This window comes from Acromyrmex echinatior, chromosome 11 (genome assembly GCF_024713525.1).
Source record: "Acromyrmex echinatior isolate Ae372 chromosome 11, ASM2471352v2, whole genome shotgun sequence".
Taxonomy (NCBI): Eukaryota; Metazoa; Arthropoda; class Insecta; order Hymenoptera; family Formicidae; genus Acromyrmex; species Acromyrmex echinatior.
In genome coordinates, this window is record NC_141862.1 from 2141791 (window position 1) to 2155103 (window position 13313).

The 13313-nt window shown below is 29.7% G+C and overlaps 1 protein-coding gene across 11 annotated transcripts; it reads right to left on the reverse strand.

The window, feature by feature from the left end:
• Positions 1-14: 14 nt before the first annotated feature.
• Positions 15-11914, reverse strand: LOC105144370 (uncharacterized). 11 transcript variants are annotated; one of them, XM_087410889.1, is made up of 10 exons: positions 11756-11895; positions 11328-11392; positions 9994-10084; positions 4045-4119; positions 3777-3980; positions 3055-3210; positions 2826-2975; positions 2656-2752; positions 2306-2533; positions 15-2221 (listed from the first exon to the last, which is right to left on the reverse strand). In XM_087410889.1, the coding sequence occupies exons 4-10, from the start codon at positions 4117-4119 to the stop codon at positions 987-989; spliced, it is 2145 nt and encodes a 714-aa protein (XP_087267015.1). In that variant the 5' UTR covers positions 9994-10084; positions 11328-11392; positions 11756-11895; the 3' UTR covers positions 15-986. The 11 variants fall into 11 exon arrangements, with proteins under 11 accessions (XP_087267015.1, XP_011051546.1, XP_087267014.1 ...); XM_011053244.2 differs by having other exon boundaries at positions 9963-10084; XM_087410888.1 differs by lacking the exon at positions 11328-11392 and adding an exon at positions 10978-11006 and having other exon boundaries at positions 11756-11888.
• Between the last annotated feature and the right edge of the window lie 1399 nt (positions 11915-13313).

Sequence of the window (13313 nt, forward strand, 5' to 3'; positions counted from 1 at the left end):
TGATTCACATATGATTATCTAAAATCTCTTGATTTATTACAGAAATCTGATTTTGAGACATAAATTAATTTTAAGACATTAATAAAATAAAATTTTAAACGGCTATAACAAAAAACCTAGTCATTTTCAAATTTTGTATCTTTGAACACTTTTAATTAATGAATCAAGAACTATAACATACTAAAGTTTTAGCAAATTTTACCAGGGCCATCCAATGATTTTGTGCGGCGTCCTTTGATTCTTTAGTAGGCTTCATAGTTTCGCAAAATATAAGCCAAACCGAATTTCAAAATATTTCTTCTAAGAGACAATATATGGTAGATAATGATTTTTAGGCTTTCATTGGTATTATCTTTGAAGATACCAAAAGATTTGCAGATTATCGCCATGTTTTTATTCATTGCTAATTCTAAAGCATTAGCAATAAATAAAAACACGGCGAATATTCTGGTATTTGCAAACATTCTGGTATCTTTAAATATATTGTAGAGTTTGATAGAGTGCAGGTATATAGCTGCATCGCAAATGAGATGTAAATGAGTTGACTTGTCACTGCTGTCAATCTTTAATCCTTCGTACATTTACAAATAATTTTTTTACTTAATTTTTCGAAAACTTTCTTATTACAGTATTTTGACCACTTTGCGCGCGCGCGTGTGTGTGTGTGTGTGTGTGTATAAAATTCTAGAACAAAAAATAGAATTACGATGTACCATCATTTGGCGAAAATTTGCAGTAATATCCATTCTCGAATGCTTGTTCCAAAAATAAGAATTTATTGGGAACTATTCAAATAACTTCATTTTTTTAACTCACATTGCCATAAAAATTAAATTTTTTTGAAATATATATATATATATATATATACGTCATGCTTTCAACAAGTATTTATAAAAGCTTTATCTCCTATCACACATTTTCGGTAACTTACAGTTATATTGTAACATTTCATACTTTTTTAATTTCGTATTTCTCTTTATTATCTTTCAGTTTTGGTCATTTGCAACTGCCTTTTCTTCTATGTGTAAATTTTTTTTTAAAGATTCTATCTTGTCAACTACAATACTATTTGTAACATTATTCTCTTTCTCTTTATTATCTGTACATTCTTGAATTTCATTAATACATTTTGTTGTATCCTGTTTATAATCAGTGTTAATTTTTTCGTCTGTGGCAACTTCATCTTCTATGGCTAAAATTACTTTTTTTTTTGAGGTTTTGTCGTCACTTTTTAATTTATCACTCTGTTTTTCTGTATAATGTATATCAGTTGAAGATAAAATGGTAATACTGTTTACTTTTTTTTCTTCTAGAGAGCTTTTTGCATCCTGTTTGACGTTTTCTTGCTCACTCATATCTTTAATTTGTTTAGTATCACAGTTATCTTTTAAGATTTCTTTAGTTTGTTCTGAATCTTTATCTTTCATTATAGGTTCCTTAGTATTATTAGCATCACATAACGAGTTTTCCACATATTGAGTCTCATTTTCATCATTATTATTTTCTAGTGACGAGATAGTTAACTTTCTTTTAGTATTTTCACACTCGAATGTCATAACTATTTGAATATTTTGCATCTCATCCAATTTATCTTCTCTCTTTCCATTTTTTTCACATGTTTCAATCTCTGTATCAATCTCAAACGCAGGTAAATCTAAGTTTTTCAAATTAGCCTCATCTTCCTTGTCTGTATAAACTTCACGTCCTTCGTTTATTTCGTGTGAATTTAAATTGCCGTAATTCTGATTATCCATATTATTTATTTCTATATTATTCACATCAGATTCTGTAGAAAAAATTATATTGCTTTCTTTTTCATCTACTGTCATTATATCTTGTAATGGCTCTGCAGTGTTTTCCTCATGCTTTTGAAATTTAGATTGACAAAACTTTTGTAATTCTTTATGGTCTTTCTTTTCTGATTCTATTTCATGATATTTCTGAAGACTCTCATCTTCTCTTCTAATTTCCTTCTTACGAAAGTAAGGAGATTTATTACTGAAGTCCTTTTTCTTTGGTAAAAGTTGTGACTTTCGAGAATTCGAGGATTTGTGCAAATTTTCATAATAGATACCTTTAGGTCTATCTTCATACGACTTTGGACGTGAAAAGGACTCAGTATCAGGGGAAGTTATTTCAACATCCGAATGACTGCTGTATGTTAGGCGACTTCTTTGTCGCGGCCCGACTCGTCCTGTTCCAGCAATACTTGGTGAATTTACTGAAATTATTAATTGATAATAGTGAACAAATATTTTAAATACCTTTTATATTCAGAAACATATCACTGTAGTTTGTAATATACCTTTAACACTCATGACTGGACCTTTTGCCATATTTCCTTGATTTAACGTAATTTTTATACTTTTGTCGGTAGCAACAACAGTTCTCTTTTCAGAACCAGAAAGATTTTTAATATGCCCAACCTGATAATGCGTGCTGTTAGAACTATTTTCATAATTATTATGAAAATGTCTCGAATTTCCCCGATAGGAACGATGACTACCGCGATTATGGCTTACATGATCGTTTCCTATAGAATAAGCAATTATGTATATATCTATACATATATATCTAATGATGAAAACATAATTTGAAATTCCTTTGATTCTTATTTGTATATAAGATTTATATATAAGATCTATTAATTCTCACCATTAACATGATATCTTTTATCAAAATCTTTGAAGTCCTTTTTTATATTATCCCCTAATTTAGTTTCAATTCTCGCCATTTCATCCACAATATGCGCCTGCAATTGCATTTATGTGATATATCGTATCTATACTAATCATATGGCATTTCCTTTTTTACGAAGTTCTCACCTTGTTATTATCCCATTCTCTACGCCAATTACCCTCCGCAGTTCTCTGTCTGCTAATGCGATCTTCATCGATACGATTTCTCTCAGCTCTCCAAGCTTCGTACTCTGGCTGATGCTCATCCCTATGTGATCCTCTATTCATTCTACAATCCTTTTCAAGAAATAGCTCATTTAAAAAATAAAAGTGTATCTAGGCATATTTAGGATATTTCGTTTTGAGTTTTACGTACTCTTTGCGTTGCATCTTTTCCTCCTGGTTTCTTCTTAAATATGCCTCTTGAATATTTCTGTCCTTTATTTGAGTTATCCTTCGTACTCTCTCTTTCTTCCTCTCTCTCAGCATCAGCAAGAAAATTATATTTAGGATCAGGTGGAGGTCCTTGTCCCTAAAAATTAAAACATTGATGAGAATTTCAATATAATCAAAGTTTAAAAAAAGCTAACTAAGCTTTTAAACAAGAAAGATCTCATTAAATTAAATTAAAATAATAATAAATGATCATCGAGAAATATTCAACATAAGTAAACGAAGAATATTCGATCAAAGTAAATGTTGATGCTTAATAATATTTTTGCGTAAATCTTTCCAATTCAAATAAACTACGTGCCGATTATTTGATACTTGTCAGTTTTGAAATACAATCCTAAACTGAAGCTAGAATATGTAATATCACAAATTAAATTGATAAGCAATTTAATAATACTGATACTAATGCATTTTAACACACTGCAAAGAATTTATTGCAAAAAATATCATCCTAGTCAAAATTCAAACCTAGATCTTCCTATATTTCATGCCATCATCATTTGTTGAACTGGAATCGATTCACGCAAAAATAATATTAAACGCTAACATTTACTTTGAGCAAATATGACCTTCTTCGTTTATTTTTATTAAATTAAAATATTATCGAATCAAGATCTTATTCCTCTTAATATAATTTTTGTGCACCTGAGCAAAGGTATGAATTTTTCGTCCTTCACCACTTGTTGACTGAGGATGTTCATGGTGTTCTTTGACAGATTTTAGTTTATTACTTGTTCTAGGTGGATTAGAAAATTCTGGTGGCTCCTTCCTCTCCGGCCAATCTGTAGATGGTACCATTTGCACCAGCGCATTCAATTTAGCCGCCTTTTTCTTATCTTCCTCCACTTCCTACACAACGAAGTTCATTATTTTCTATATAGAACAGTTATTCATCGAATTACTCAATTCTTACCTCGTGCCTCCTTCTAATTTCTTCATTTTGTTGCTTTATCTTATTAATCTTCTCCTCGAGTGCACTCGCTGCCATCTGCAATTTAAAGAAGCCAAATTACTAAAATAGCAGATTAGATACATTTAAACGTTGGATTTATTTCTTCTATCAAAATCTTCGTCAGAAATATCACGAAAAAAGCATTTAATTCCACATTACCGTGTGTTTTTTTTAATTACTCGCGTAAGATGATGCTCTAATATTATAGGGCTACTTTTTTAGCAAAGTTTTTTCCGTAATTCATTTTACCTTCTTATTTCTTCATATTGGAGAAAAAAATGAATTTAAATAAATACGAACTTTAATTGTTCGGATATATATTATCAGTATTAAAAATCTATAGTATATATAATATGAATTATACATAGATTTTTATACACTGGCAGTGCTGGCTTAAAAAGAATAGGTATATTGCAATCATATATTTTCAATTTTCATTATTCTCTTTGATGATTTACAATGAAATAAATTGATAATAATAAATATAGATTCTAAATATAGAATAAATTCAACAAAAATTAAAATTGCCAGTAAGAGCCAGTAGCATGTAATTCAGTTTATTAGCAATAAATACATCTCTCAAACTTCATCAAAGGGGATAATAATTAATAATATAAATTTTCGGTTCTGCTTCAGGCCTTCCTTAGTATACAATGCGACTAAATTCGTAACTGATAAATATAATGAATGTGATGTAATTAACAAGTTATACAAAGAATTTAATGAAATACGTACAATGAATACCACAATAAAGTGCATTGTTATGAAATTATATCAGATTAATAATATTCTACAAATCCTTTAGATAAAAATAAATAATGAAAACTTTTTTTCATAGTAAAACGAATTTTATTTAAATATATATATATAAATAGCATTCATATATTTAGACTATTTAGAGAATTCATAAGATGTCTTGGATGTTCCATGCGAATAATGAAGAATTAAGAACGTAGACGTTAGCAGGATTTTTCAAGGGGAGAGGAGGGGAGCGCATTATATAAAATATAATAATAATACCAATAATAATCATAATAATGTCTTTAGTGCATTTTTTACATATTTATATTCACAAATTACACGCAAACGCGCATGCACGTGTGCACACGTTTATTATTATTACTTCAAGAATTAAAATATATCCAGATAATCAAGCATGATTTAGCAAGCATGATATTAATGACAAACTAATGTACTGCGCGAGTGTTGTGAAGTTGCGGCAATTGCTGATATAGGACTTATGTGCAAACTGAATTAGCAACATAAGGGCAAATAGACATCAATTTATAAAATTTCAAGAGCAAATGAAAATTAATAATGCGTTACATTGATGGCAAAACGATGGTACGTGATGAACTCGCATTTCATATATACTACCGGCAATATAATGACAAATTGATGGCATGTATATTTTACATGTCATCAAGATGCTATCAACTTGTTATTATCATAATATATAATTAAAACGAACGTGGTTTATGAATCAAAACTTACAAAAAGAAGAGCATAAAATCACAGCGCAAGATATTGTTTGTGATATTTAATATATCATTACATTAATAAAACATTAGACGTTTCGGCCACAATCTGGCCATCTTCAGTAAATTCACAAATATTCTTAAAACGCAGAATTACATATATCTGACATTAAATTCAGCCATCATGTAATATAACTATGTATAAACTATGTTTTTTCATCTTGTGAAGGTGCATCGTACAACAATGTTGCAGCGCCAATTATCATATTGCAAATTATGTAGAACAAGAATTTCCAGATTCTAATTTAAAAAATTAACCTATCATTAATATCTATCTTCTAGTTGAATTGTATAACAATTGAATTACCTGTTTTACAGAAAAAAATGATGAATCTTAAGCACTTCCTTTACACAGATGGAAATTCGTCATGACATTGTGTATTATTATTTGTCATATCATATATGTTACCACTATTTATATATATGTCAAAAGTTTAGATTGTTCTAGAATTATTTATTAAGTGTGAGAGAGATCTTTCTTTAGAAAAGGCAGATAAACATCGGACAAACCTTTAGTGTCACTTTGCTTATTGATATTACTTATTTGGCTTTTTATGTATATCATTTCAGAAATTCTTCTTTTCAATAATGATTGTTCTGTATCTAAAATTCTAACATTATCCCAATCCAATTCGTGCATCTCATTCAACTGATGTGAAACCACTGACATCTCAGAGGTGGATGTTCTTATGTCAGCCTTATATTCTTTGATTCGAGTTTTTAATTTCCTTTTTGTTTGGCCAACATAAGATTCACAATTTTTAAATAATTTATTTTATAAACCACTCCACAATGATCCTCTTTACACAACCGATCTTTTCCAGTTTTAATAAATCTATTCAATTTATTTATAGATTTGTAAGCGATTTTTTTAAAGCCCTGACTATGTGATAATTTTTTAAATTTTTCTGATACTTTACTTAAATATGATATTATAAAAAACTTTTTCTTTAAATTAGAATTAGAATCGCTTTCATTATTGTTACACTCACTATTTTTATTTAAATTCGTTCTATTTTCTAAAGTTTTAATTTTGTTTTTCATTGTTGAAAAAATGAATTCAAGAGGATAACCATTCATTAACAGAGTGTAAACTAAGTCAGAAATGTTTTTTTCTTGAAATTTTGGATGGGATAAAAACAATATTCTATCTAATTGCTCGATGATTACACCCCTTTTATGTACTAACGGATGATTCGAATAATAATTCAAATATCTCCTTGAATTAGTAGGTTTTTTATAAATATCGAAGATTATTCTTCCTTCTTGTCTCATTAGTTTAATCTAAATTAATCTAAAAAATTAATGCCGTTTTCGTGCATTTGAATTGCCATTAAACATATGCAATTCTTTCTTTCGTAGACAAGAAACCAATTTTCATAGAATTTGGCGAAAGGAACAAGAAAGGATTAATAATAAAATTAAAAACCTGCGAGCTAGTCATAGATTTAGAGAAAGAATGAAAAAAAATATTACCTATATTAAATATTAACTATAACATAATGCATTTGTTAGACTCTGAGATGAATTGCGATACTTTAAGTGCACTGTTGAAGTTATGAACAACAAACAACGTACAATGTTAATATTTGCCCAGACAGATTTAAAACAAATTTTGCAATAATGAGTATAAACGAACAATGGCTAATAAATCTCAGTGATACTGAGATTCCAGAAAAAGCCAAAGTCATATTGCAATTAGGGCAGCAGTTTAATTTACTAATAATGTCATCAGCAAAGAAAAGAATGCTTGAGTTTATCAAACATGAGTGTAACCTTTTCAAAACTGATGACGAAATTTGTAAAACGGTAAGGAAGTAATTCAAATATTTAAATCAATAGATAACTGCGACATTAAATCGTTCGAGAATAATATTATACGAGAAGGTGCAAGGGAGGTAAAACGATTCATCTCAGAGAATTCTGAAATTTTAATTACCAGAGCTGATAAAGGTAACACAACAGTAATTATGAATCGCGAAAGTTACAGAAGGAAAATGTATGAGATTCTCAATGACCAGAGCACATACATTTTAATAAATAAAGATCTCACTAAAAATAACAACAGAAATTAATTTACTAAAAAATTGGAAAAACAAGGAGTACATTGACCTAAAACATGTATAAAAAATTGTATGTATCGGACGAACTTCCGAGTTCTTATGGACTGCCAAAAATTCATAAGAAAGGTCATCCGCTGAGATTAATAGTTAGTTGCATAAACAATGCTTTTTGGCGATCTTCTTAAAGAATATTATAAATAATAATAATAAAAAAAATTTCAGTTATGTCAAAAACAGTTTTGATATTGTGAATAAGCTCAATGGAAGGGTAATCGATAAGAATTTCAGCATTATATCATTTGACGTGGTTTCGATGTACACGAACATTCCGACTGATTTAGTATTAAAGAGTGAATTGAACGTAAGTGGAACTTGATTGAAAACAAGACTTCGATTCCTTTTCATGAGTTTGTTAAAGCAATTATGATTATAATTAACTTTACATTTTTTAAATTTGACAAAAAAATATTTAAACAGATTTTTGGCATGCCAATGGGCTCTCCATTGTCCCCTATATTAGCGAATATTGTTCTACAAGACTTAGAACAAGAAATTATTACGACTAATAATATTATTTCGTCTTTTTATTTCCGTTATGTTGATGATATTGTATTGTCTGTGCATAAAGATAAAGTAGAGAATGTTCTGGAATTGTTTAATTCATATCATGAAAGGCTAAGGTTTACAGTAGATTTTGGCGACGAAAATAGCATTAATTTTTTTAGATGTTAAACTAATGAGACAAGAAGGAAAAATTATCTGCGATATTTATAATAAACCAACTAATTCAGGGAGATATCTGAATTATTATTCAAATCATCCATTAGTGCATAAAAGGGATGTGATCATCGGGCAATTAAACAGAATATTATTTTTATCCCATCCGAAATTTCAGGAAAAAAATATTTCAGACTTAGTACATACTCAGTTAATGAATGGTTATCCTCTTGAATTCATTTTTTCAACAATAAAAAAGAATAAAAACTTTAAAAAATAGAACCAATTCAGATAAAAATAGTGAGTGGAACAATAATGAAAGCGATTCTAATTCTAATTTAAAGAAAAAGTTTTTTATAATATCATATTTAAGTAAAGTATCGAAAAAATTTAAAAAATTATCACATAGCCAGGGTTTTAATATCACTTACAAACCTATAAATAAACTTAATAGATTTATTAAAACTGGAAAAGATCGTGTATGCAAAGAGGACTATGGAGTGGCTTATAAGATAAATTGTCTGGATTGTGAGTCTTCTTATGTTGGCCAAACAAAAAGGAAATTAAAAACTTGAATCAAAAAACTGACATCCACCTGTGAGGTGTCAGTGATTTCACGTCATCAGTTGAATGAGAATTGGATTGGGATAATGTTAAAATTTTAGATACAGAACAATCATTATTGAAAAGAAGAATTTCTGAAATGATATACATAAAGAGCCAAATAAGTAGTATCAATAAGCAAAGTGACACTGAAAGTTTGCCTGATGTTTATCTGCCTTTTCTAAAGAAAGATCTCTCTCATACTTAATAAATAATTCTAGAACAATCTAAACTTTTGACATATATATATAAATAGTGGTAACATATACGATATAACAAATAACAATACATAATCTCACGACGAATTTCCATCTGTGTAAAGGAAGTGCTTAAGATTCATCATTTTTTCTGTGAAACAGGTAACGATTCAATTCTCATACAATTCAACTAGAAGATAGATATTAATGATAGGTTAATTTTTTAAATTAGAATCTGGAAATTCGTTTTGTACATAATTTGCAATATGACAACTGGCGCTGCAACATTGTTGTACGATGCACCTTCACAAGATGAAAGAACAAGTTTATACATAGTTTATATATATAATTATATTATACAATGGCTGAATTTAATATCAGATATATGATATTCTGCATTTTAAGTATATTTGTGAATTACTGAAGGTGGCCAGATTGTAGTCGAAACGTCTAATGTTTTATTAATGATATATTAAATATCACAAACAATATCTTACGTGATTTTATGCTCTTCTTTTTGTAAGTTTTGTTATTATCAAATTTAGAATTCACATTTCACACATACTGAGGAAGCACCTTGTCCCTAGTTTGTCGACATCTACTACAACGACTGACAGTAATATGACATCTCGAACTCACTGGCTATCAAGGTATATGTATATAATTATAAAAGTATACATCTTTTAGTTAAAAACTTTCCCACCACGACAAGGTAGGTGTAAGTCGAAAAATATTGCTTTTTTTAATTTTTTTATTACTACCACAAGATTCCATAGCAAGTTCAGCACTAGCCTGCTCTCAACACAGTTTATTCAAAGTGCGCCTGTTGCCCAGAAGAAAGCAAGCCCAGGGGGGAGATAAATGTCCTATTTTGGATGCTCTTCTGGATGCCCATGATAAAAATATGTCAATTAAATAATATCAGCTAAAAGAATCAGTCAAACAATCAGCCAATAAATAAGCTAATATTAGCCAATGGCTGCGTTCAGCAGAACACAATAATTTTGCAACTGTTTTATGATTGTTTACTGATAGGTTCCTCTTGATTTAAAAGCATAATCCAATCAGCGCGAAGAAAACTTCCAACAGCAAAATAAACATTCTGCTGAACGCAGCCAATATCAATCGACAAATTTTAATATTAAGCCATGAACATGTTTTTAAATTCTACAATGTACTCTTTTTTTCTGTTTCTTGTTTTTTACCTTTTGCTTTTTTTCTCCTTTTCGTTTTATCAACAAATTGTTTTGCTACATATTTCTTGTTTTTTTGAAGTTCATTAACTTTTATCTCGAGCAATATAAAACAAAAAATCAAATAAAAAGCAAAAAAATAAGATATAAAAAAATAACAAAAGACAAAAAACAAAAAGCACATTGTAGAACAAGCTTAAAACATTTGCAAGAAACAAAACAAATAATTTGATTTATAATAGTAAAATGATTACATTTTTCTATAATTTTAGTCAATAACGACTAACGAATAAATAATAGAAGTTATAAAATAAATTTTTACACAAAACATTTATTATTGCTTGATCAATATATTTCAACAAAATTTTATTTAATTCTTAATATTACTTCATCAAAAATTTACATATTATAAGATTTATTACAATTATACATAAAACAAATAAAAAAATTAAATAACTTTTAAAATAATTATTTAAAATAATTATAAAAGAATTGTGCTCAAATTTTACACATATTCAGACGTAAAAATAAAATAATTTATGAAATTTTTACATTTTTTGTATTGTTTTTAAATGTGACATACATCTTTAAGCATGCGGTAGATTTCCTACTCTGAAAATGCGACGATTGAATTAAACTACATACTCGCGCAATATCACAATAGGAATCGATCATGTCACTGCGTGCTGCAAAAGGAATATCACTCTTCCGAATTCTCCGTCCTCTACTTAAATAAAATCAATTGTAAACAGTCGAATCTTTCATGAGCGCGCATCATTCATTCGTTAAAACACAAGTTAGCTAGGACTTTAGCACAAAGATGGTCGTAAATGAGTCGTAGTCGTAGGTCAACGCACAATGTTTTGATCAACCTACAACTACGACTTACGTTCCACAACTCAGTTACAGTCATCTTTGTGCTTAGGTCCTTACCTGTGCGAGATCTCGCTAGAGGAAGAACACGGCCGAATCTCCTACGTTAATCCGCCCGGAGGACTCTGCAACGCAAAAAGCTAAACAGGTCATCATGTTCCCCGTCGCGAGCAAATCAACAGAGCGCGGAAATTCACGAGTTCTCGATGTCGATTCTAGGCGACGGAATTTCCGAAAAATCATTTCAAATTTCGTTCATTTCGGCCAAAACTCGTTTCGTTCCCTGTAAACTGTGAGTAAACTTCAATACTGTTTACATGAATTATTGCTGCATTGAATTTTAACTACGGAGGGTGACCGATCGACATGGATGCCTGCGGTTAAATGCTACATAAAGGAAATCGCAATGAGATAAGCTTCATCTAGGCGAAGCGTGATCGAGATAACACGCAGTAACATGTCACTTCGTAATTGCGATAATAACATACGGCGATTAGATGCGTAGAAGCCTCGCAGAACTGAACGTGACTGAATGGTGAAACTGACTTGGTGAGACTAGAGCGGTGAAGCAGTCTGCAGTGACATGAATTCTAGTGCTGCCAGATTCCGGTTTGGTTTGCGCTACCACTTGGTAGCACGTGGTGGGGGAAGATGGTAATGGTCTATTCAACTTGCTTACACTTTTTACACTTTTTACACTTAAAATGAGATAGATATATATTTGGTGCTGAAAAGAGAAAAAGCGAAGATGCTGAATGTAAAAAGTGTAATGGCGAATAAGGCACTTTCAATCTAAAAATAATATTAGCATTTTCTGTTTATCGTGAATACTACTCAAGTCAGAATTGTGAATAGGAAGTACAGTTTTTTTAATTCAGTTAAATTCAAAAATAATATCAGCAATTTCTGTGCAATGTGAATACTGTTCAATTCAATATTCTGAATATGAAATGCAGTTTTTCAATCTAATTGAAAAACAAAAAAAGTTTTTATTTAAAAATGGACCATAAATGCTATTTAAATCATTCAAAATTATAAGTAGGAAATTTTTCGTTTTAATCCAACTAAATTGAAAAAGATTGTAACGTAAAAATAATTGAGCTACGTTCTTTCGTTTCTCTTAGAAGTAAAATGAATGATCTATGTGAACACTCGCAAACTAAGTCGAACACAGCCCGAATATTAAGTTAATCACGGCGCGTGACACTGGCCAAGCGAGATTAGATTATCCGACACTTACCTTTAATGTTGTCTCATAGTAATATAAATGTTTGTATTTTATTATATCTGTTAAATAATTATTATATATTTTTATTACATTTATATAATTTCGTTACTAGTTTAGTTGGTTGTAATTGAAGTAAAGAATGAATAACACTTTTACCAATTGAAAAAGTAGTGTAGCGAATAACATAAAAGATTCATAATCTAGAGATTCAAGGTTCAAATCCCACTAAGGTGCGTTTTTTAATACCAATTTGAAGTATTAGGTGTTGGAATTAATTCGTAGCGTTTTTAATGAAAGAATGTTATTTATTTCACATGAGCATTAAAAAATACATTAATGAAAGTACTTCCCATCACTTGTAAAACGCTACGAATTAATTCCAACACCTAATAGTTAATTTCAGGTATAATTATTATAAATGTCTTAGGAATAAAATTTGTAACACTTAAATATAAATATTTTTTTTTCGAATATTAAACTATCAGCTCGGATTCAATCTATTTTAATCTATTCAATCCATTTTCATGGATTTAAATTACGCATTAAAAAAATTTTAATCCATTTTAATCTATTCTCGTTTGCTGGGCTGGAGGGAAAAGGAAGAAAGATGAACTGCAAAAATTCATCCAAAAAGAACAGATCTACTGATTCGACAATGCGTACTAGTGCGCACTGAGCGCGAACTTTTTCGATGTCACATATTCGATCTATAGACCTATTCTTTTTGGCTGAATTTTTGCATCAGTTTCTTTCTTTTCTCTCCAGGAGGAAAAAGTACAGACCTAATGCTCTCTGCCCCAGTGCTAAGAAATCTTCGC